This window comes from Squalius cephalus, assembly GCF_949319135.1.
Source record: "Squalius cephalus genome assembly, chromosome: 2".
In the NCBI taxonomy this organism is placed as follows: domain Eukaryota; kingdom Metazoa; phylum Chordata; class Actinopteri; order Cypriniformes; family Leuciscidae; genus Squalius; species Squalius cephalus.
The window spans coordinates 50,877,926-50,903,929 of record NC_137123.1 but is presented as its reverse complement, the minus strand read 5'-3'; the positions used below and the strand labels follow the sequence as shown (position 1 = coordinate 50,903,929).

Sequence of the window (26,004 nt, the reverse complement as noted above, 5' to 3'; positions counted from 1 at the left end):
TCCTCCAAACACGACCTACCTAAGTAAACATCACACACACCCCTGCATGAGCGCAAACACACAGGAGAGAGGCAGCAAGTTATCTCAAAAAGCCAGATAAACACCTGCCAGTTCCTGAACATCCCCAGTGGACACTCGTCCATTCATATTTGCACTCTTTTTCTTACTCCCTTTTCACAGAACATTCTCTTTATTTCCTGTCTTCCTCCTCTGTTCTCTCTGTCAAACATTGGGGTGTAACAGTAACTGAAAGTAGTGACACTAACATTCAGTATCCTTTACAGTATCCACAGTAATGATTTTTCAGTAATAAGCTTCTTTTTCTAACAAATAAAAGTGTGAAAACGCTACACTGCTGTTTTTATTTCACATAGTTAGAACATGCTAGCCTGGCAAGCCAGACCTACATCAAGATGTTAGATCTGGCAACTCACCATAGACACGGCTCAATCCGAGGGGCGGGATAAACGGCTGTCTTTCAAATTCCCTCTGCACGCAATAGGACAGCGCTTCAACCAACCAGAGCGTTTTCCCAACAGCGGAGCTGACGTTAGTTAATAGATTCAACTTTTGCCATATCTGGCCGGCAAAACTACGAACACATCTTCCTTTTTTAAGAATGACTTAAGTGCCGTTCTTTGCTCTTTTCTCAAAGAAAAACTTAACTCCAAGTCCTCCAGAGTCGGAGTCCCAAGCCTACTCTATACACGATGTGATTGGCCTGACCTAATTTGGGTTTTTCCAGCTCGAAAGTCAATGGAGAGTTGCTAGACTACCCTGGCTGCAAAATAAATTTTGCTGCCGCTAGGGTGCGTCTAGATTTCTAGGCTAAGAACATGCAGCACTGCCAACAAAACTAAAGCAATAATTAAACAAGCATTTCTAAACTTTCCTCCCTCTTATGCATTGGACGGCGTGAAAAAAGTTAAAAGTTATGAGTAGCATTTAGCTTGGAAATCTACAATTTCAAAGCAGCTTCTCCAACACAGTTGGAGACACTGCTGTCTTTCACTCTTTACTTTCTGTTAACTTCATTTTCTACCTTTCAGAATTCCCTCTCTCTCGCCCTTTGGCTCTTTTCCCTAATCACTCAATTTTTTCAGTCTATATGCTATTGTTAGTTTCCATTCGGCTACAAGCATAAGGCTCTCTCTCTCTACTCCATCTCCTTCTCATTTTATGAATATTCTGCTCTATTTTTTAAACCTCATGCTGTCAAAAGATCTGACATTCAGTCCTCCAAAACGAAAAGTTAAAATATGCATATTCATGTCTGATCACTTCAGTTGAGGGTAAAGAGAAGTGAGGTGGTTTCCAGGCGATAATGAGCTCCATTGATATCTGCTGTCATTTCAGAATGGATTTGAGCAGGGATTACGACACCATTTGGAGATCTGGATCAGATTTAAGCCTCTGCAGGCCAATTCTGAAGGGAATGAGGGAATATATCAGATAGAGAGGGGAAAAAAGAGATTTTACATTTTAAAAAATTCTGGTGAACATTATGAGGCATATCAAACAGCATCTTACAAGACTCTGAGTCTTATTCTACAAATGGATACACATAACCAAACATTAATATATTGACGACTTGTGCAGTTGAGGAGACATGCACATAGAAAGCCATAAAAAAAGGAAAAGGGTGAAAAAAGAGGAACAGGAAAGGGGAGGAGGAAATGGAACTGAAAGGGGAAAATGGTGTCATGTGGGAAATTAAAGACAAGCAGTCCAAAATATCAATTCAACACTTCCAAAACAGCAAACAAGAAACGAGTTTTAACCTGCCTGATAGAGCAGATATAAAAAAAATAATCTTTATAAATCCTTCTGGGGACATTCTGCTCTTGATCACTTGACTTTATCCATAAAGCCAGAAGCTCTTTTCTAGCTCTCACAAGAAACTTTTTAAAGTTTAAAACACTGTTTTCAGGGTTCGAATTGAGGGAGGAATAAGGAGTCCAGGACTACCCATTTGAGTTAAATGATTGCCCCTGACATAACATTTGATTGTTTTTCATGTATTAAATATTTCATCAGAGAACTGCAAGTTCTAGACATGCCCAAGTGTGAAGCATTTTATGTTCCGAAGACAACTGAAAGTCTTAAAGGGTTAGGAACGACATGAGGCTGAGTAAATGATGACAGAACAGCCTAATTTATTAGGTAATAATGTTTTACTTTTTTTTTTTTTTTTACACGAAAAAAAAATTTAGCACCATTTGATCACTGAAAGTGTTCTCCTGCCCAGGCTTTAATCATCCCTCTAGACATAAAAAACATAGCCTACACTATAAATTGAAGACCAAAATAAAACCCATCTTTCTCTAATCCCAGACAAAAAATGGAGCATTTAACCACAAAATAAAGGATTCCTCCCACACTCTCCATTGCTCTATAGTTGACTGTAGAGTAAAATCTACGCATGTCCACATAAATGGAAGTGTGAGCCGGAGGCAAAGAGAAAGGAAGAGCTCTGGTTTGAATGCTCAACGGATATCAGATGCTTTGCCCCACTATCTCAAGATCGTAATTGCAGTTTTCAGTCGGCTAGACGGTTTTCTTCATCTTCCTCTCTCTCTCTATCACTCTCTCACTTTCCTGTAAGTCATAAACAGCCCGAGGGCCTGGAGTCATCCTTGAATTCCCAAATAGTCACTACTTATTTGTGCTTCTACTATAACAAACCTTGTGTTTGAAAAAACAAAGATGTGGCAGTAAAAGGCACATGCAAATGTGGTTTGTGAACCCATATGATGAGGGCCAAGTACATTTGGAGGATGGGGGAAAAAAGAAGAAAAAAAAAAAAATTCACAAACTACGTTAATATGTGCACCAATAATGTGATTATTTCCAACTTGAGATATTTACATGACACGAGCAAACCTCTCCCGTTCACAATAAATTTTCATTATTCTGATTATTTGCTAAGAATTATGGTTATTTTTACCACCATTATTCACGTACCCCACTGCACAAGTGATGAACTTACATACAGTAGGTGTGTTACTGGCCATTGTTTTAGTCTATTTACGTCAAATTCAAAACGCATTTCTATTGGCGAAACTTTTTTTTACCTTTTTCAGTGACACGCCTACATGTCTTCATTTATGTCACACAACATTGTCAACATAAGCTCAGTTAATTTAGCAACCCAAAAATGTGATGCCTTCTTTACCGCCATGATTACGAATCTGCGCATGACAATGTCAGAAGCACGTGCACACTTTGGTCAGAGTGGAATAAATGCAATTTAAGTGTTTACCTACTGTTGTTGGGGGTTTTTTTGTGATCAAATTTTGCATTCGCCAAATATTTTACAAAGATTAATGTTTGCCTTGCTGAAAAATCCAGCACTACTGGTCACCAGAATAAGGCCTTTTTTTCTATGCTGGGACAAGCATGGGATGCTGATTGCTGGTTTGCTGGTCACCAGCATAGGAAACAGGAGTGGTGGACCGGCTACCAGTTCAATTTTGCTTTAGAATAGCATGACTATGCTGGTCCACCAACTAGACCAGTGCCAGCACTATACCAGATCTAACCAGCATAAACCATCCTGGAGTAACGGGGAATTCATGTTGGTTTATGCTAGATTTTTCAATTGATTATGAGCTTAATACCATCAATTTGATCAAAGTATTGTTTTTACATGAGGTAAAGTTCAATCCCAATATTGCCTACATCTTATGCATTATGATGGTGCATGTAATTGTGTGCATCTGCATCTGTCATTGGAGGTAAATAGCAAGGTAGTGAGAGACAGTTCTCAGTTTTAAGATGCAGTCTCTTACGTGTGTGTTTGTGTGGTTATCTCTTCCTGGTATGAACTGTAAGGAGCAGCAGCAATAGGTTCAATCTACCGTCTCCAAGGTGATGAGTGACTAAGTGCCTTTCAGAGCTATACCACACTGACAGACCCACATCCTTTGCTCTCTCATATAAAAACCCTAGTAAACATACCCAATCACACAGGCTAGTACCAAAGTATGAAGTCCACAGTACAACCAAACAAGGAACAAAGCTGATGGCACATATTTATAGGTCATTAATAAGAGATGACCACAGAATGAATCGTCAAACCCAAGAATGGGTATCAGATCAGGAAGACAGACACCCTTGTATATAAAGCATGTACAGTAACATTCTGCAGTCCCATAAAGCATTGTAACGCCTAACATCCTGTAGAACTGAAGTCTGTTTTCATCTTTTGAACTCTCGCATAAAAGATTCACAGCTGTTCATCACACTAAGGATCTGTGAGGGAACATTAAGCACAATTTATGTACACATTACTTCCTTACTGAAACAAAAGTGTTTATTGGACGTTAGCCTACATCATATTTGCTCTACTACACGCAAGTGAGCTAATGCATCAAAGGTGAGATAAGAGCTTTGCATGTCATGAAAGGAGTATAAATTTAAAATCTCTTACTCTCACATCGATAGTTCACCAAACAATGAAAATTCTGTCATTATTTGTGAAACCTCGTGTTGTTCCAAGGCTTACTTTTTTCTGTGGAACGGAAATGAAGAAATTGTCTTTTTCATGAAATAAAACAAAATATGATGACTGATTCTTGTAGATGTCAAGCTTCATAATGGATGCAAAACATTATCAAATATAACAAGTCATGTATTGTATTGTAGTTATTGTGTGAGAAACAGATCCCGACAAACTTGACATCTGCCCTTGTCTACTCTTGTATGAAGCGATCATAAGAGATATGGATGTCTAATTAGTGAACAAATTATGTGTTTCAGTCTAATCTTTTCAATGAATCGGTTGATCTAATTTACAAAACTGCTCTGGGCTGCATTCCTCTAAATCATTGTGAGCTAAGTTAATCATAGAGGCCAGTGATGCCAAGTCTGCAGGTTTCCCACGAAATTGGGCTACTTTTAAGTTGTTGCTTGTTAGGTTAATTTTTTTTTTCCCCCGTGGGTTGATTTCTACCCCTGTATGTACTATTTTGGCGCTCCAACACCCCCAGAACATCCCCCAGACATACAAGTTCAGAGGAGAATTTGGCTGCCCGACGTAGAAAATCGCATTGGGCTATATTTCGGGCTACTTTGACTGGCCATTGGGCCTCTTTTGTTGCAAAGACCTGACAACTATGGTAAAGAGACCATTGGTGGCAATAGTTCTACAATCTAATTAATCTTACGATTTTCGGAAGGGCTGCATTTCCCAGGGCTGCATTTCCCAAAAGCACTGTAAGCATATTGGTGCCATTGATTTCTATGATCTAGGCTTATGATACTTTTGGGAAACTGCCCTAAATGATTCATTCATGATTCAAACTGACTGAGTGAATTTAGCTCACTGACTCGATCTGCTCATAGATGTTAATAACTCACAGGTAAGAAGATTAGCAGTGAATTACAACTTAAATGTGGGTCGTTACTCACAAAATTACTGTATGGCTAATTCTCAAGGCCTGGAATATAGCACATAACAGTTATACTTTTATGGTACTTTTATATCCTTTTTGAGATTTGACATCAGTCACTTATTCATTGTCAGTGCATGAAAAAGATACATCAGGACATTCTTCAAAAATAATATTTTTTGATCTGCAGAGGTCTAACAAAGTCTTAAAGGTTTGGAACAACACAATGAGTGAGTAAATGACGACAAAACTGGCATGCTTAGGTGAAGTAACACCACTCTCAACACATTATAAAAAAATCTATGAAATGACTGCTGTTGTTATTCAACTAAACAAGAGGTGGGGTGCGGTTCTTCTCATAACTGGTCAAGGATTTTTTTTCTAATCATCCTTTTTGTCTTCACTAGATCATTTTAAATGTTCCTGCGGTGTGACAAATTCATTTTTATACATACAAACATTCAATGCAATGTCTCAGTTAACACGAGGTCATAAAAGCATCAAGCATCATTTCACTGCAGATTCCCCAAAAAATATCAACTTCATATCAACTGCCCAGTTATATCTGCATTAAATAATTTAGTGCATTGTACTCAACATCATCATGACATTAAGGTGTGGATGCATTTTCTTTTCTTTTCACCAACACCAACTATGTTCCGCACAATTGACACAAGACACAGCCTAACATAAATAAATTCCACAAATACACAAAAAGGACGCACCAAAAGAAAATTCCAAAGATTTCATATTTAAGGAAAAATAAATGCAAGCACATTTTACTGTCTGTAAAATGTTTTTGACATCCAGTTAATTATTTGAATATACCATATGCACTATTTATCACACAGAGAAAGTGTGAGGAAACAAAAAGGAGAGCTCGTGGTAACAGTTTAATCTTAATAGAGAACAGCTGGCGATGCATCTGTTGTGAAGTGGTACCAGTTCGGTGCAAGCGCCCTGCTGTGCTCGACACCACACCAGTAATACTTCCCATACCTGCACGAGCTGGAGTCAGACTCCACGTTATTATTGTTCTCCTCGTCTCCAGGGCCAGGGGCGTCTGATACACGCGTGGACTGCTGCTTCTGCGGCTTCTGCTGCTGCTGCTGCTTTTGCTGCTGCTTTTGCTGTTGCTGGAGCGGCTCCAGGCTCTCGCTGGAGCGCGAGTGAGCCGGTAAGATCCAAGGCGCCGGCGGGGAGCTCCGGCACTCCTGCTGGCTCATGGACCGAGGACACGCGGAGGCATTAACCACTGCCGCCGCTGAGTGCCCGCTGTTTGGACCAGAATCCGCAAACTTTCGATTGTTGTTGATGTTGGAGGAAGAGTTGCCGTTACTCGACCCGGCACCGGCAGCAGCGTTGGGGCTATTGCAGCCGCCGAGGGAGGGCTGATCACCGCCGGATGAGGTCCCCCGGTTGCTACCACCACCGCTGCTGCTGCTGAAGAGATCTCCCGAAGGCTGGTTACCGGGAGAAGGAGGAGATACAGGGTGGCCGAACCATCGCCAGCGGATGCGCAAGATCTGTTTCACGTCAAAGTCTTTCCTGGGATTCGACATGCCCGAGACTCCGGTAACGGGAGACGCGGGGAAGGAAGGACGAGCCTCGTGATCCGTGATTGTCTTGGTAACGGAGCACGCGAGCGGTGCTGGCGAAGATCACGGAGGCGACGTGTAGAGTGAGACTGAGAACGGAGGGGAAAGGAAAATACACACCTCTCTCTCTCTCTCTCTCTCTCTCTCTCTCTCTCTCTCTCTCTCTCTCTCTCTCTCTCTCTCACGGAAGAGTCAAACACTCGTATGTGCGGTAAAACCACATATGGCACTTTTCAATGACCTACTATACATCAATAGAAAGAAAAAATATTCAAGGTAACATCTGTCAGCCAAATGTCAATTCAATGAACCTTATTGGCATGCCTATTTCATTGGCATGATAAGATCATTACGCGTGATGATGAATTCAGAAAATGACATTTGGAGTCTATAGCCTGATGTTGGAGAATCAATAGCCTTAAAGGTGCACTCTATATTTTTCTAATTAAAAAGTTTCACAAATAAGTCAATTAAAACCACTTTTGAAAAATATAAATAGTATGGCGTTCTCTCACGTGAGATTATTATTCTTTTTGGAGAGGAATTCACAAACTATTTTGTCAGCCGAACTCCAGATTTGTCTGTTTGAAGTATTCCTTGAGATTTTAAGTTAATATTTCCAACATTTAAAAACACATTTGCATGTTCATGATTCTCCTATCAGTTCATGGTCATATTACAAATTACATGCAGGTAAACAAATAAAATATTTCTATATATATATATATATATACATATATATTAGCTTTTCATCAACTCACAAACCCAAATTATTCTACCCCGTTCTAGAAAAAGCTGTTTTAATTGGAGCAGGTCATCTCATGGGCGGAGCCATGGGTATTTATTGTAGTAGAGGCTGCTCATTGCAGAGCAAGTGGGTGGAGCTTGACATCCAGCTCCCCCTCGCTGTAATGGGTGGAGCTAGATGGTCCAACCACACCCATAACCTTATTGCTACATAACTCCACCCATTAGGTCCACAGAGGTGGATCTGGACTAGGTCAAGCTCCACCCATTACATCCAGAGAGGGGGAGCCGTCGTTTGGCTCTGCAGTGAGCACCAGTTGATTTGAGGCGTTCACACCATGGCGTAATTACCATAATTTGTGATGACAACACATGACATTCTACTTTGAACTGGGATTTATGCGTTTTTATGGCAACACTATCAATGCCTAAATGAATCTGCAGCGGTCAGGTTGTACAGCTGTCAAGTGGTACAAGAAGGAGCTCTCAGAAAATTCCCAGTTTACCAGTTGTATTTATGAGAGGACGTGAGCGCTTTTTACAAGCTGGAATCTCGTAATTACGGTAATTACAACATGACGTAAATGCACCTTTTGTTCGGAATCGCATACTCACTTCTCCATTTTAATAGGTACTTAATTCATGACCGTTAAAAAGTAGGTTCTTAATGCGTGTAGTATAATTGTAATCTGGACACATTCATCATGTTGTCATTGTCCTGTTGACCTATCATATTCAGTTGCGCTGTTTCACTGCAATTCACAAATCCTCTCCTGTGGCCTCATGGGATGGTAAAGTGTCCATCGGATGAGCACTACTGAATATGAGCGGAAGTGGTAGGTCATCTGGGGACTCACCCAGTATAGGGGAAGTATGCATATTTGGATGCAACCAAGCTGTCTTGCTGCAGATCAAGAATGAACAGTAAAGGGCTTGATGTACAAAACCGATGGTGCAGTGTCCCCTTAAATACCATTTAAAAAAAAGTAACACCTCATCTCTGTATGAATGGCAATGTGGGTATTGTATTAGTCATTAAAAAATCCTCATCTAAGGAAATTAATATTTAAGCCTGCATTAACCACTACTCAGTCACATCACACCCACACAATCTTTTTTAAGGTATAGCCTAAAACATTGTACCTTTGCACATCAGCAAAACCCCCAGAGTCTCAAGGTAACCTTTATTTTCACCACACTTTAAAAATTAGTACCATGACAAATGCACCACTTTGCTGTTTTTAGCACAAGCATCCCTCTCAAATTTTACACTTGTTGATTCCTTGACCTTTTCTACTTAGAACTCACTTAGTCAATGGAAATACAAACCAGACAACCACTCTACACAATCAATAACACACATTAAGTTCAATATCGCTTACACACACATTTGTCAATACCACAACAGTACACACAGACAAGAAATGCAAAAAGATGATGGGAGAAATTAATGGCAGGAAAATGTGAGAGAAATTAATGCGAACAAGAGAAGCTCAGCTATGAAGTGTGAAAGAGACTTAACAAGTCAATAGATGTTTGTTGTATTTCATTTTAACAGACAACGATGCAAAAGGAGATGTCCATCTGCCACACAGAGATAGTCCATAAACGACTGTATTGTTTTCTAAATACTGTTCCACACATGCTAGATAGAAAGAAAGAAAGAAAGAAAGAAAGAAAGAAAGAAAGAAAGAAAGAAAGAAAGAAAGAAAGAAAGAAAGAAAGAAAGAAAGAAAGAAAGAAAGAAAGAAAAGAAAGAAAGAAAAAAAAGAAGGTTTGGTTCTGTAGCTTAAGTATTTTCCTTGCCACAAACCTGTCTTTAATTTATGTTCTGTGCAAGAGTGAATGTGATGCCACCACAGCAAACTGCAGTCTGAGAGAGAGAGAGAGAGAGAGAGAGAGAGAGAGAAAGAGACACACACACAAAGGGTAAATCGTTCACAGTAGGATCAGCGGTGAGTTTGGTCTCAATTCTGGCCATGCAAACCACAACAGAGAGCTGGAATTTCTGCCTGCTTTTGTAACATTATTCACAGATGTTGGCTCTAAGGGCGCATTAAATAAACACAGCCAGACCCACGTGCCCCAAGTGCCACTGACAAGCAGCAAAACATATACTAGTGGAATGGAGACCAGGATTCTTTCATTTTATCATCATGTCCCAGAAAATGACTGGTTTAGAGCTGAATCATTCTCATCGGGCAACCAAATACAAACCACATAATGCAAAAGAGGCAGATTTTAGAGCATCTTACCCATAATGCTTCCCAAATATAGCCTATGCCTGAAATAAGCGCTTTCCTTAAAAAATCTGCAGTGCAGGAATAGATCCCCTAAAAATAAAAAATAATGGAGGGGGGAGGGGAGGGGGATCTGTCATTATTTACTCATACTCATGTTGTTCTACTTTTTTATGGAAGTCTTTCATAGATTTTTGAAGAATATTTACTCTGCTTTTTTCTATACAATTAGAGCATGGCCTCCCTTACGAAAAATAAGTATACTTCAAGTTAATTTTATTAAGTATCCTTAAGTAACGTTCAAGTATATTTTTAAGTATACTTTATGTAAGTATACTGATATACTTGTAGTCTACAATGTACTTGTAGTAAACTTGTGTACTCAATACTTGGGACTAAATTGGCCCACTTTTTAGAATACACAACTACAATAACTTAATTATACTTTTAAGTATATCTCAATCAAAAGATTGAGTATAGGCCAAATATACTTACACTTTTCTGTCACTACAAGTCAAGTATACTTGTGCAATTTTAAATATATTTCTGAGAAGTACATAAAGTATATTTCTGAGAAGTACAAAAAGGTAGACTGAAAGTATACTTTCATATTTTTAGTTTAAAAGAAGTATACTAATAGCACACATGAATAAACATCTTTTTTGTAAGGGCTGACAAGCTCCAAAAATGACAATAAAGCATCTTAAAAGTGATCTATACATGTTATATTAATCGCATTGTGAACAACTGAGCATGTTTTTTTTTGTGTGTGTGTGTGTGTGTGTGTGTGTGTGTGTGTGTGTGTGTGTGTGTGTGTGTGTGTGTGTGTGTGTGTGTGTGTGTGTGTGTGTGTGTGTTTGGACCTCGTAATCCTCCAAAAATCATTTAATCCATTTAAACCCCGCCCCTTTCTTGAGGATGGTCACATTTACTGTTGTTTGGTGAATGTTCGCAGGCAAAACCCAGTCAATTTCAACAAGAATCTAAGCGATAACAAATTTTGTGTGAGGGTGAAGGATCAGTTTCAATTCGGAAGAAAAGATCTGTCACTACAGTTACATCTCATCTCAAATCTCATTCACGCACAATCAATCTTGCTGTGTCACAATCAGTGACATGAGACATGAGCGCCAATGGCATTTGACATTTGTTTTGACTGCATGATCTAAAAACTTTACTTTCTGGCTTCAAGAAGGCTTGGAATATTGCACACTAGTCATATTTTATTTAGCTTTATACTTCCTGGTCAATATATGCTTTAGTATGAAAAAAATGCACTATGCATGTTCTTCAAAACATCTCCTTTTGTGTTCCAGAGAAGGAAGCAAGGGGTTTACATCAACATGAGAGTGAGAAAATAAAGACAGAATTTTAATTATTATTTTAATTATTGGGCGAGCGGTCACTTTAAAGGAATGCATGTGGCAGTTGTGTATGTGGGAGGAGATTAATTCCAAGGAGGAATTTAATGCTGTCCCAGAGTGCTTTGTTCCCTGACAGCAATGCTGCACTCCTGTCAGCTGGAACGGAGACTGCAGTGCGTGAAAACACAGGTCTCAGGCCAGTAGTCATACTAGCTTCGAGGAGAGAGTCAATGGTGACCCTGTGATGGTCAAAGCTTTATTTCACACTGATTCAGGTCTGGAGGAAGCAAGCCTGACAGGAGTGTTAACCTCTGTATGTGTGATCATAAATACGCACACACACACACACACACACACACTCACATTCATTCATACACCCTGTTGTCACAAAGCTTTATGGCTAGCGCGACTGCACGAAACATCATTGAGTGATTGGAAGGATGATTAAGCAATTTATTCTTTATGGCCCCTACTTATTTTCTCAAGGTTAATCCAATCTGTCTCTCCTTCTCTCCCTCTCCTTCTTTCCACCCCTTGATTTCATTTTTCATCTTTCCTGAATGTAAATCAAAACCGTCCAGCAAATATATCACACAAATGGGCATATGGAGGAGACGCTGGGGAGACTAATTAAACTATCGCATGATTCAGCATTTCTTATGTTGTGAAAAGAAGGATTGCTGTAGGACTACAAACCTGCACACATGCAACATACACAGGTGAGATATGCTATGTGCAGTAAACAAAAACTCTGTTTCTCTGTATGTAGTTTGTAAACTTTTTAACAGAATATTATATTAAATGAATTAACCATGATTCATTTTGTGATTCCAGAAGAACTGTGTTCTTAAAAAGCTATAGATAAAATCTAAAAAGAAATATGATTTTAGTTTACATCCTTGGTTGTGTGTTATTTTTAGCGTATTTTAATTTATTAATAATAATTTATTAAATTTACATACTTTTGTTTCCCAGCTCCCTATTTGAGAACCACTGCTGTAGAAAATTGTTTCTAATTACTACAAAACATTTTTAAATTGTCACATAAATGTAATGTAAATGTAAACAGAATTGTTTTCTGGCAACTCTAAACTTCCTTTTTAAAACATTTAAAGTTAATTACATTGTATGTCATGGGAGGAACTGCATTGTTTTCATTTGTTTGTTGCATACAAGCAACATTTGTGCAGTAGTGAATGGATATGTGCGGATATAAATGGATGCAATGAATACAGCCACTACAGAGAATATACTGTATTACAGTTACGGTATCATATGTTTTATATATATTTTAGATACATTTAGAACATTTAGAAAGTGAATTCAATAAATTGAATATATTTAACCTAGGAGGCAGCCTCATCCCTGATTTTTTTTTTTTTTTTATGTAATCAAATGTCCATCCTTATAAAAGAAACAAAACTGAATCAATTATATTTTCAACACTGATTTCATAACATGTCCAATAGATGGTTAAACAGTGAGACTGCAAACGTGTGTATGGAGAAAAGACAGAAGGGCTGGGTTTTACAGCAGAGTCCTCATTTCCTGTCTTTCACACACACACACACACACACACACTGTAATGTCTGTATTGTCACATCAGGTTATGCTATACAGATTTCCACACTTTAGTTCAGCTGCATCCATCATTAAAATAACACACACACACACACACACACACACACACACACACACACTGTAATGTCTGTATTGTCTCATCAGGTTATGCTATACAGATTTCCACACTTCAATTCAGCTGCATCCATCATTAAAGTCACACACTCAAACACACACACACACACACACACACACACCACCTACTTACACTCACATACCATGTAATCTCATCCCTGAAACCCCAAGCTGAACCGGGCTGAGAGGTTAGAAATCTAATTTCTTTGATTCATGTCTGCAACAGTCGTGGGAGGAAATATGTTTCATTCCTTAAGAGAAAAGAACTACACACATCTGACACACATTTCCCTGAAACTATGGGTATATCTATAGTCATACAACAGTATGCATTACACACAGCATGACGATAATGTGTGCACATTTCTGTTTTACAAAAAGCCACACATACGCACAAACATCTTACTATTCAGAGTGTGTTCGTTTCCAAATAGTATTCTTCCTGCTCTGGTGCATTCATATTTCCTCTACTGCCAATGGATGAAATTATAAGACAGATCCGGATGCCCACACAAACACACACACACACACACACACACACAGACACACACTCTCTCTCTCTCTCTCTCTCTCTATTCACTCCAAACTCATCAGCCAGGCCATATCTCCAGGCCCATTTAGCACATAGCAATGACATTTTCATCCTTCCTTTTACTGATTCTCATATAGGTCTCCTTAAGCTGAGCAGAAAGCAGTGCGGGAATTGAATGCAGATGGAGGTGATACAGGGGCAAGCCAGCAGGGTTTAGATGCCAGAGGAGATGGACGGAGGAATGGATTTTTAAAAAAAGAAAAAGAATTTCCTTCTGAAAAAAAAACATTGCCGGCCCGTGGTTAAGAGAAACGAACACATCTGGCTGGCAGACCACCTCCAGAAACAATATCCCTCTTCTTTTTCTTTATATACTGAAGAGCCTGAAAATCCTCAGGATGTCTGTTGTAACTCCAGCCCAGGACGTACATTTAAAGACACACTAAAACATTCAGCCCTACATGCCGCTGACAAAAATCTACCATTAAATTACCATAGTTTCTTGGAAATACCTTGTTTTTTTTTCAGACCTGTACCAAGGTAAAATTATAATATTCATGGTATTCTATCACCATGGTACATTTAATTGTCATTCAGAGATGTTCCCATGACAATACCATGTTGTTCTGCAAATGTACCATGGTAATACTATGGTATTCCCAGTCAGAGTATCATTATTGCTTTTTGGACATGTTCAATGATACTACCATGGTTTCTGGGCAAATACCATGTTTTTAGGCATACCTTTTTCATCATATGGTATTCTACCTAAGAGTTAATACCATGGTACATGTAATATGGTAATAGTCAATGACAAATAATTTTTCAGCATCATTACTAAAGTCTTCTGTGTCACACGATCCTTCAGAAATCATTCTAATATGCTGATTTGGTGCTCAAGAAACTTTTCTAATAATCAATATTGAAAACAGTTGTGCTGCTAAATAGTTTTGTGGAAACTGCAATACATTAGCATTCATTTGAAATAGAAATCTTTTGTAAAATTATACATAAATGTCTTTACTGCGACCTTTGATCAATTTAATGTGTCTTTGCTGAACAAAATTATTCATTTATTTTCAACTTTTGAACAGTAGCGTACCATAGTAACACCTTGCTATGCTTGGTATTCATATTCTACCTAAAAATAAATGCCATGGTACATTGAATATGGTAATGCAGACATGTTACCATAGTAACATCATAGTATGTGGATAATACAGTATGTCTACAAAACCATGATGTTACAGTGGTACATGTATCATGGAAATATAATGATATTCTTGTTATTTATGGTATTTGATCTTGGAATAAATAGCATTGTATATGGAATATAGTAATGCAGTATATCACATATCTAAGTAATATGGTATAACCATCTGATGCGATTAGTACTGCCACAGTACGCTTTTGTAAGGTGTGAACAGTGTGTTTGTGTGTATGTGTTTGTGTTTGCGTTTGCTAGGCATATGTTTTCTAGGAGACAGATTTGTCCTCGATGAGACTCATAATATTTCATAGCTTATTTTTATGGTGTTGATAACCCGTACAGCAGCAAAGCTGAACACACACAGAATGAGACCCTAGAGATAAGTGCTGAAGATCAGGAGATCTTGACACCGTTTGCTTTCCATCAAAGAGGGAATAAACAGAAAGGTCTTAAAATGAAATTAATACACAAGCTTAAAACCTCTAGACCCTAAAGATCTAGAGCATCTTCAAGAGATCATAAAGCACATCCTGAATTATTGAACTCCTACAATGCCTCACTCTCACTCTCTCTCTCTCTCTCTCTCTCTCTCTCTCTCTCTCTCTCTCTCTCTCTCTCTCTCTCTCTCTCTCTCTCTCTCTCTCTCTCTCTCTCTCTCTCTCTCTCTCTCTCTCTCTCTCTCTCTCTCTCTCTCTCTCTCTCTCTCTCTCTCTCTCTCTCTCTCTCTCTCTCTCTCTCTCTCTCTCTCTCTCTCTCTCTCTCAAACATAAACAAAGAAATAAATATTCCTGTCCCTAGACTTGCTTTACTTGAGTCAAGCCCCACTCACTCACACACATCTCCTTTACGAGTCTCCCGAAGGCTTATCGTTTAAGGATCATAAATACTGCTGCAATCTCACACTGTAAATACAGATCATTTAGGTTTCCCCTCTTCTACCGGCCACGAGGGAAACACACGTGCACATGCAGGAGAGCTAGAACGAGATTGTGAACACCTGGGGTCTGACCTGCATAAACACACTGAACACACTGATGCGGCACTATAACGCTGAGCACAAATGATCTGTGTGAGAGAGAGAGAGAAAGAGGGAGAGACAGTCAGGCAAGTGCTGATTTAGCAGTTCAGTTTCTCTGCTCTCATTTCCATTGCTCACTGTCTTCAACTTGTTCTATTCATCTCTATCTATTGCTCTTTCAGTCTGTATGCCTGCAGATTATTTAAATCCATTCTTATGCATTTCTTTATAGCATATATATAACAAATTATAGCAAATTATATATGCAGTATATATCATTTCTGAAAATTCTAATCTTTGATTATCTAAAAAAAGTTATAATTTTATAATTTATTATAAATTATCATTGCTGGGCAACGATTAATCGCGATTAACCGCATTCAAAATAAAAGTTTGTGTTTACATGTGTGTGTACTGTGTATAGTTATTTTGTATATATAAATACACACATATGAATGTATATATTTAAGAAAAAAAAAAATTTATATATAAAATATTTATATTTATATATATTTTTTTTTTTTATGTAAAGATACATATACAGTACATACATGCAAATATTTCTTAAATATATACATGCATATGTGTATTTATACAAAATAATTATACACAGTACACACACATACATATGTAAACACAAACTTTATTTTGGATACGATTAATCGCGATTAATCATTGCCCAGCACTATTAAAAATGTTAGGATATTACAATTTTATTGTCAAAGGCCACATATTACTTGCATTTCGTGCCCAGCAAGTGTTCATTTTAATGCGGTCCTCATAAATGTATTTGCACATTAATCAAAATTACTAGAAAAAAATTCCTTACATGCTCAAAAGCTAATTATCAAACAGCATATCAAACAAAATTAAAGTATTCATAAAACAGTAGCAAGTAACCAGATGTCCTATTACTTTTCTCTGAGACTACGAAGTGCACGTTTGATTAACACTTTACTATCCCATGAGGCCACAGGAGTGTTGTCGCACTCGCAACTGACGCCATAAGTCCCATGAAAAATGACAACATGCGGGATGTAGACAGAACAGATTTTCCCATTAAAGTAACAGATGTATAAAATGTCTAAATATTTTAGTCAAAAATGTACCTGCTAAATTACTGTAAGACTTAATTCAGCAGAAGCTGATTTTATAGTTGATACCTGAATATATAGATATAAATCACCATCCATGTTCGCACTCAAGTCAAGTTTGTCTTCATCAAGATTAATGACTATAGTTGTAGTCATTCATCCTTGACTGATCCAAATGACTTGCCTCAATAAGGCATACAAAAATATTTTAATAAGGACAGATTTATATCACAATGACCATAGAAATATATACTTTGTGCAATCTAAATTAACTAAAACTATTTTAACTGAGTAAAAAAAAAAAAAATCATTTACTTAAGTATGTGAAGTACTTATACTTTAGCCCCATGATAATAGTGTCAGCTGGAAGTCACGTCTCTCTGCTGGGATTTTTGTAAAAAAAAATTAATAAAAACAGTGTAAGAGTGCAAAAATAGTGTAAAAAAAACAGTGTCATCTGCAAATCTGAGACGAGGCCTTCATATGCTCACCCTGTGCGTGTGTGCGTATATGTGCGTGTGTGTGTGTTTGTGTGTGTGTGTGTGTATTCATACTCTGCTCCCTCTCAATATGTTCACATGCAGAATGCAGTGACAGCGTCAGCACTTTTTCCAAACATACTCAGAAGGTCAAAATTTTGTAGTGCGAGGTCGTCTTACATGACAGTACAGGAGTAATTTTGACAGACACTTACGTAATTCCCACTCGATAACAAGATTAGCTAACTAACATTTACTGGCAAACAAGGGAGGAGAGAGAAAGGAGGGGCGAAATTCAACGGTGTACCAAAAACTTTTGGACTGTGTGTGTGTGTGTGTGTGTGTGTGTGTGTGTGTGTGTGTGTGTGTGTGTGTGTGTGTGTGTGTGTGTGTGTGTGTGTGTGTGTGTGTGTGTGTGTGTGTGTGTGTGTGTGTGTGTGTGTGTGTGTGTGCGCAGACTGAGCCTTAGACCATCTGTGAGTCTGAGAAGCCAATTTTCCGCCCATGGACCTTCACAACCAGCAAAGAGAGAGCTCTGCCAAGAAAAGAAAGATCTTAATGCCAAGAAAATCCCTTTCCTCTTTCAGTCTGCCATTCAGCCTCCATCTGCGCTGACAGGGACTGGTGTGTTTAGACAGCTCCCTGCCATCTTTCATCATCTGTCCCTTGTCTGCGTTTCAGTCCACAATCCACTGAGACGTGGCAATTAACAAATGAACACACCAACCACAATATTATGATTCGTAAATTATGATTACTGAACTCGGTGAGCCTTTATTTAGGTACATGTAAGTAAAACAGGGTTGAATATGAGACAAGGAACTCAAAAACATGCCATATGCTGGATGTGGTGCTGGAAAATGGCTTTCATGTGTAAATATATATTGACTTTCATGTAAAGTCATTTTGACAGAGCATATGTTTTCGTTTTGTTTGTGGTCTTTCTGCCACAATTTAGTCACACAACAGTCACAGGTTTCAAACACATAAGGACCACAGTTCAATGCGTCAGAGCCTTTTTGCCACCTTTATAGTATGTGAAGAGGGGACAGGAAATGACACGACAAGAGAAGTGGGTGGTGGATGATAATGGAAACTGTGTAGGGCTGCCCGATTTAGCAATTTTTCTGTTAAAAGTGACTGCAAATTAAAATAAAATAAAACCTCCTGGGGCCTCATTTATAAAGATGTGTATAATGATCCTAAATGTGAATGCACGAAATGTTCCTAGAATTTATAAAATGTCCATTTGCACAAAAAAAGCATCCCTAAATGCATGCCTCTCATCTTAAATTCAAGCGCAATGTGTACAAGCGCATTAACTACATTTTTATTGTGTGGTAGACGTGTTATTATTTTCAGGAATTCATTAATACAATTGAATTAATTTATATTAACAGAGCAGTTATGCTCATGTGCACATATAATTATATTAATACATAGGGCTGTCAAACGATTAATCGCGATTAATCGCATCCAAAATAAAAGTTTGTTTTTACATAATATATGTGTGTGTACGGTGTATAATTATTTTCTATATATAAATACACACACATGCATGTATATATTTAAGAAATATTTGCATGTATATACTGTGTATATATATTTATATTATATATAATTTATATTATATATAAATATTTTATATATAAATAACACATTTTTTTAAAATATATATGCATGTGTGTGTATTTATATAGAGAAAATAATTATACTCCATACACACACATATATTATGTAAACACAAACTTTTATTTTGGATGCGATTAATCGCGATTAATCGTTTGACAGCCCTATTAATACATATTGTGAATGTGATAGCTTATTTATCTTTATTTTCATAAACTATGCTGAATTAATTAAATTACTTGTATATGAGTGCCAAAATGCATATGCTCTTTGATTGGCTAAGCCGGCATAAGAACATTTTCACATCAGTTTCTGCCTTTATAATTCCCAATTTGTTCATCACTTTTGACATTGTATATCATGCGTATAAATGAGGTCCCTGAATTGTTTGTAGGGCTTCGCAATTTGGCCAAAACTTTTGTTATCATTTATCAATATGACTATAAAATAATAATAATAACAATAAGAAGAATATTTCACTGTAAAATATAATGCTGTAAAATTATAAAAATAATCAATTTATTTTCAAACGTTATACCAATGAGCTTTTATTTTGGTAGAAAGCTTCTCTGTTGTTGACAACAGCCGGACAAGTGCTTCTCATTTCAAGTTTGGAAAGACGGTTGGTGCATACTGCATAGTGTTCCCAAATGCACATTAAAAGGGACAAACTCACAGCACTGCAGAGACAGAGTTCGCATGGAGCAGCATTCACTGAGAATGGAGTTACTCTGAGAAACTGAAAACAACTGATCATGCATGAGCTGCTCACGTGTAAATGAACACAGTGACGTTTCACTCTGAAACATGACGTTCATCGCAGCCTTTATGATAACGCAATTTCAGTATTATCTCGACTGATTGTGCAGCCCTATGTACAAGCCAGAACTGAACCCACATTGCTCACATGAGAACCAAAGCTCAATGTTTTGGAGTACACGCACTTACTGCCAAATCAACACTTTTATGTTAGCCTGGCTAACGTCAGACCTCTTTCTCATTGAGACGTGGTCTGGGAACCACATGTTCATTTTCTCGTATTTGAGGCGTGGTTTACGAATGCCCAGAGCCGTTTATTGGGCGCTGAAAAAGTCTATCAAATGCGCCTGTACGTAGCTTATAACCAATCGTTTCAATTATACCAGATGACGTATGTAGAGCGACAGAAATTCGACGAGGAAGAAGACGAAATAAACTTGCGTTCTAAACTACTTAGAACACTATCTAAGGCTGCATCGAAAGGTAACTTTGCGTCTGCTGCCATGTTGGATCCATAGATATAAACAAACTGCTTCGGTGTGTCGCATTGACGTCGTCATCGTCTTGCTGCTCCCTCCCCGTTCTGTGATTGGTTCCCTTTTTGAGGGGAAAATCTGGTCCATGGTATCCAGGCTGCCTAGCAGCGTGAATAAAATCGCGCTGCGCTCAAGGCAGCATGGGGAAACCCAGGCTACTTTTATGTACTAATGTGCACTAACCACAAGGCCACAGTTCTGAGAAAAAAAAAATGATTTCTTTGTTTGCATAGCAATAATCAGGCTGAGTTTTTATACGAAAACCTGACAAGGAAAAAATCCATAAGGATATTTCATAAAGAAAGCCACAGTCCCTGATTACCCTGTGAAATACAATGCAAAGAGGGTCTATTGAGCGACTGTCTGCTTTATTGAACCACCTTTTTGATGACTGAACAAATGCAGAGGGCCAAACACACCAACATTCCCTCACAAAGGTCACCTTAAAGCCTGCTGAATTGATCAGAAAGAGAGAGAGAATGTGTGAGGGAGAGAGAGAATCTGACTCCAGAGGACGAAGTACATGTCATCTACTGCTGCAGTGACCTACTGAATAAAACCACTCAAGCAAATGATGTGTGAATGGGGTAAAAACTGCATTACAAACCACTTTCCACTTCTAAGATGGGAGCGAAACTTTAGGGGAACAATACCTTAACTTACCAAAATACTAGCATGAACGCTGTATCTAAACAACAAGCACTGAAACAGGCAGTTTGTTATGCATACAATTAATGATGCATACATTATCGTTTTGTATATAACATGTTGCAGAGCAGTCCCTGCTGGGTCAGATTAGTCATGAGCTGTCATGGAGGAAAACATGAACCATAATGGCTGCACATCTGTCCAGTGTTAGCGACAGCGGTACTGGAGACAGGGTTAACAGTAAATTAGAAGAGCAGTGCTAGTTTGAGTTATGATACTGTCTGGGGGGGGGGGGGGCGGGGCAGTATCATAATTCATCTTCATCAAAAGTATTCATAATTCATCAAAAGTATTCATCTTTTCCTTTGTCAATTCTTTCTTTAAACTGCCGCAAAGCTTATGCATGCAGTGTGAATGCTGTAACCTGTTAATGTGGGTGACAAAATACATATACCTTAAAAAGTCATATCTGAAAAATGAATAAATACATTACCGTTCAAAAGAAATCAATACTTTTATTTAGCAAGTATTCATTAAATTGACAGTAAAGACATTTATAAAGTTACAAAAGTTTTATTTTTTAAGTTACTATTTAACTTTCTATTCATCAAGGAATCCTGAAAAAAGGTATTGTAATTGTGAAATAAAGAGATGATGATATAATAATAATACATGTTACTTTGAGCACCAAATTAGCATTTCTTAGAGATCATGAGACATTGAAGACTGCTGCTAAAAATTCAGCTTCGCCATCACAGGAATAAATTGCATTTTAAATATATTAAAATATATATATTTTTTTAAATAATTGTAAATAATAATTGCACAATATTACTGTTTTTACTGTATTTCTAATAAAATAAATGCAGCCTTAGTGAGAAAGAGACTTCTTTCAACCAAAATAAATATATGCACCGACCTCAAACTTTGCACATTTCAAGATATTTGGATGACAAATTAAAATACTCAAAACATACAGGCAGATTAAACTGCATTGTGATCACAGACTATATTTTTAATTTGATAGTAGAGATGCACCGATGTGATACCGATTATTGGCCGATAAAATCTATTATTGTCACTTTTGCCGGTTTAAAAACAGCCGATTATATCCTGTCAATCAAAAGGGTGCAGAAAAACGTGTCAAACAATAAATGGAGTTTTGACGCTCTTAAAAGTGACGTGACAGATCGCTGTAGCGCCTCAAGCGGCAGTGCGGAGCGAAAGTCTTTTCTTTCACTTTAATTCAAGTTATATCATGAAAGACGTTCATGGATAGCAGAAGGTATCTTACAGAAGGAAACTTACCAAAATCCATATCAGTCTCATAATCACTCAATCTGTTTCAGAAAGATGTTAATAAAACATCTTGAGAATATTATGTCACTTAACATTGCATTTACCTAAGGAAAGCTATCCGATGTTCACCGTTTGTTAGTTAGCTATAAAACAAAACATTACATTTTTTATATGAGTGCAATTATCTGAAAATAAATAGCAGTTAAATATAATACCTCTTTATATTATTTGTATTTGTATTATATTTGTATTATATAATATTATTTGTACCTAATGAGATGGTTCCCTGTATAGTTTGCAGCATTATTTGTGAGATTTTTTTTCCTTAAAAAAAAAATCAAATACTCAGCTATCATTATCGGCAGAGAAATTTAGTATGGGTGCATCTCTATTTGATAGTAATACCTTTTTTTTATGTCCCCACATGCCATTTAGACTTCAAATATTTGTCCATGCACATATTTTTTCATGTTCATGTTCAATCACATATCAAAATGATATAATCCAGCAGTCCATCCTTTATATAAACTTCCCAGGCTGAATTCGCTTCAATCCATAATTCATCTGCTATGACTTATTAATGTCTCTTTTCACAGAGAGAGACAGAGAGAAATCAACAAATCATGAGGAGCTCAGAGCAGAGGATGGATAAAAGAACAGTTTTTGAAAACACATTGATTAGATTAACACCCTACATATAGCTAAAAGTATGTGAACACCCGAGCACTGTGTCCACATGCTTGACATTTCATTTTAAAAACACTGGCATTGATATGAAGTTCTCTCTTCCTTTGCTGCTACAGCTCCCACTCTTCTGGGAAGGCTTTCCACAATGTTGGAACACGGCAGCTGGGATTTGCTCCCATTCAGACACAGTAAAGTCAGGCACTGATGTTGGGTGATGGGCCTTGGCTTGCAGTCTGCATTCCAATTAATCTCAAAGGTGTTCAATGAGGTCCAGGTCTGGGCTTTGTGAGGACTAGTCAAGCTTATACTTCAGATTCAGTAAACCATTTCTGTATACTCGTCTCCACAGTAAAAAAAACGGCTAGCAGACAGCAGACAAACGGCTAGTAGTGATAGCAGCGGCAATCCACCTTTCACTCAAGTGGCCACGTCCTTAATTATACAGAACTTTAAGGCTTAATATAATTTAAACGGATTGTACCAGGCTGTTAACATATTTTTTTATTCCGGCAAACTTCCGGCAAATTTAGATTTGTTCTGCAAGTAGTCTGGCAAAGTGCCCATTCAAGCCGATTTCTAATCCGTCCAAATCGAGGCACCAATCAGAAACGTTGAGGCGGGCTATACACGATGACGATCGCTCTGATTGGTTTTAGGTCTATCCAATTGCGCCCAGAGGCATTTGAGCGACGTCCGTTGGTGAAGCGCACCAACTTTTAAATGCATTATTATATTCAAATTGCAAACACATGAGGACAGTCTCCATGAAACACCCACTGGCAGATGAACGTGCTACTACATTTCTCTCCGAAACGGTAGGAAATTAGCCTAAATTCGATTTAATAGAGGATTTTAACTGTGACAAGATGATTGACAGGACAGTTTACGTGACAGGATGCACGCGACAGATCCGTCCGAAAAAGATGACAAAGTATTATGTCCCAAAGCTTGCCTACTTTTTTGCTACACATTCAAAAGTAAATAGGCCTACCTTTTCTTCACAAAAAGAGTACATACTTTTATGGCATCATGTAACTTAGGCGAAATGGGACGCAGCATATGGCTTTACACGATGACGATCGCTCTGATTGGTTTTAGGTCTATCCAATTGCGCCCAGAGGCATTTGAGCGACGTCCGTTGGTGACGCCCCTTTGGAAATTAGTTATTAATGAAGCTTTGCCAGACCGTAACTCAGTTAATACTGAGAATGGTCTGGTTTTAACCAGGCTAGTAAATTTGGGCATTTTAGCATGGGATTGACTCTCTTTTGGAGCATGTCTCTAGCGGTCAGTCGATGAATTGCAGTTTAAGTCACTTGCGTGTTGGATTCAAGAGAGAGACTGGATGGTTGCCGCTTGGTCTCCACCTATTGGCGTACCGATGTAGTCAGAGAAGTCAAGTGACATAACTGGGGGAGGGGAATTGTCCATTTCGATTTCATGGTGACTTTAAGCTAAATCCCCAGCACTGATGTGTAAACAAGCTCAAACTAATTTGTTTGTTTACTCACAACGCACTTGGATGAAACAGGAGAAAATCATTACAGCTTTAACAAGAGGCACAAAAAAGGACAGAAAACGAATAAATGCTGGGACATGCTGCACATTTCCTTTCTCGTTGTTTCTCTGTTCTATATTTAGTGATGGGTCATAGTCAGACACTAATTAAAAATACAACAACGAGGATGGGCGTCAGTAGGTGTCTTTTATATAAAATGCATCTCTTCCTTTTGACTCCGACTAGAATCAATCCACCTAAAATGCAACATCAGCCCACAGTGACACTTCTTATTGACAAAGACGTTTTGCCTCTAAAACATCTCTATTTATAACATCTATAAGCTAGAAAAATCTTTCCAATAATCCAGAGCTTAACCAACGGCACAACAGAAGATTTGCCTTATGTCTTAACGAATCCATGGATTTAGATTATACGAAAACAGACGTAGGCTAACCTTTACCCCCTTTTTAAAAACATTTCTATGAAATTCTAAAATCTATATTTCAACTAAGTGTTGACGTTTCATTCGGTACTGAACCGCCCTATGTGCGTGGAGTTGTGCTCCACGCGCTGCAATTGTGATAAATTAGTTTGCCTGACATTGTGAGCATATCCGCGCGAGACCGTTTACGATAAATATCAAATTAATATATTTTCCAATGATAGCCTACTTTCTTTCCCAGAGCAAAACACTTTCGTTTCCTGTTGGGTATATCAACAAAATCCACCTCTCTGCACTTCCTTTGTCAGAAGAGCTAACCCAAGCTGGAAATATCATTTGAAACAACTTTTAGTTAGAGAATAGATCTTCCTTCTATCAAAACTATCGGAACTCACAGGCCAGTCTGAACCCCGTGCTTTCCTGCTGAATGAGTCCGCACATTAAAAGCCTTTATGGGCTTATTCATTTCCCTTTTACCGCATAACTATCTGCGAACTTGTAGCTGCACGTATTTCTAATGGGCTTCAGCTGTCAACCGAAATAACCCCACATCACAACGCGTGAAATAAGTTATCTTACCTGGCGGGTTAATAGCTGCTGTTATCGCTTGCTTCGGATGTAATTTGCACATTTAGTAGTTGAACAGTGACCGGATCTTTTAACTCTGGTTATAATCGCGTGATTCACTTTTGGGCGAAAAGGCGTGGAGTTGGAGCCGGAGGAATATAGACTTTACTTTATTGTCATTCTCACAACACGGATGAGGGGAACGAAATAAGAACTCAGGTTCGGTGTTAACCAACTACTTCAGTGATTAATAAATACTTAAAAAAACAAAAACAAAAAATATTTCCTTCATAAACCCTGTCATACTTAAGACATTTCCAATTAAAATAAAATAATTTACTATAGAGCCCTAACACTGAAGCAGAGGTAGCCAATTCAAAGTATTGTTTCCCCTTGATATAGCCTATGCACACACACACACACACACACACACAAATCTCCACTCTCACTTGAAATTGTGGACTTTCACTAACGTTACATTGTAACTTTACTTAATGGGGAGTTAGTTATTTTATGGGTTTACTTAATGTATTATTGTGTGACAGTAGCCTACAGTTCATAATGTG

The 26,004-nt window shown here is 38.0% G+C and overlaps 1 protein-coding gene across 2 annotated transcripts in view; it reads right to left on the bottom strand.

Annotated features, from left to right (window-relative positions):
• Positions 1-25,663, bottom strand: part of klhl5 (kelch-like family member 5) — a 75,475-nt gene extending 49,812 nt beyond the window's left edge. The window contains exon 1 of one of the 2 annotated variants that reach the window (XM_079856921.1): positions 25,451-25,663. Coding sequence is in view for 1 of the 2 variants with exons in the window: in XM_079856920.1 (XP_079713046.1) it covers positions 6,393-6,955 (563 nt within the window). In the remaining variant the exon portion in view is untranslated. Of the gene's footprint in view, positions 1-6,392; positions 7,113-25,450 lie in introns of those variants that run through there. The other variant, XM_079856920.1, reaches the window with a different exon arrangement.
• Between the last annotated feature and the right edge of the window lie 341 nt (positions 25,664-26,004).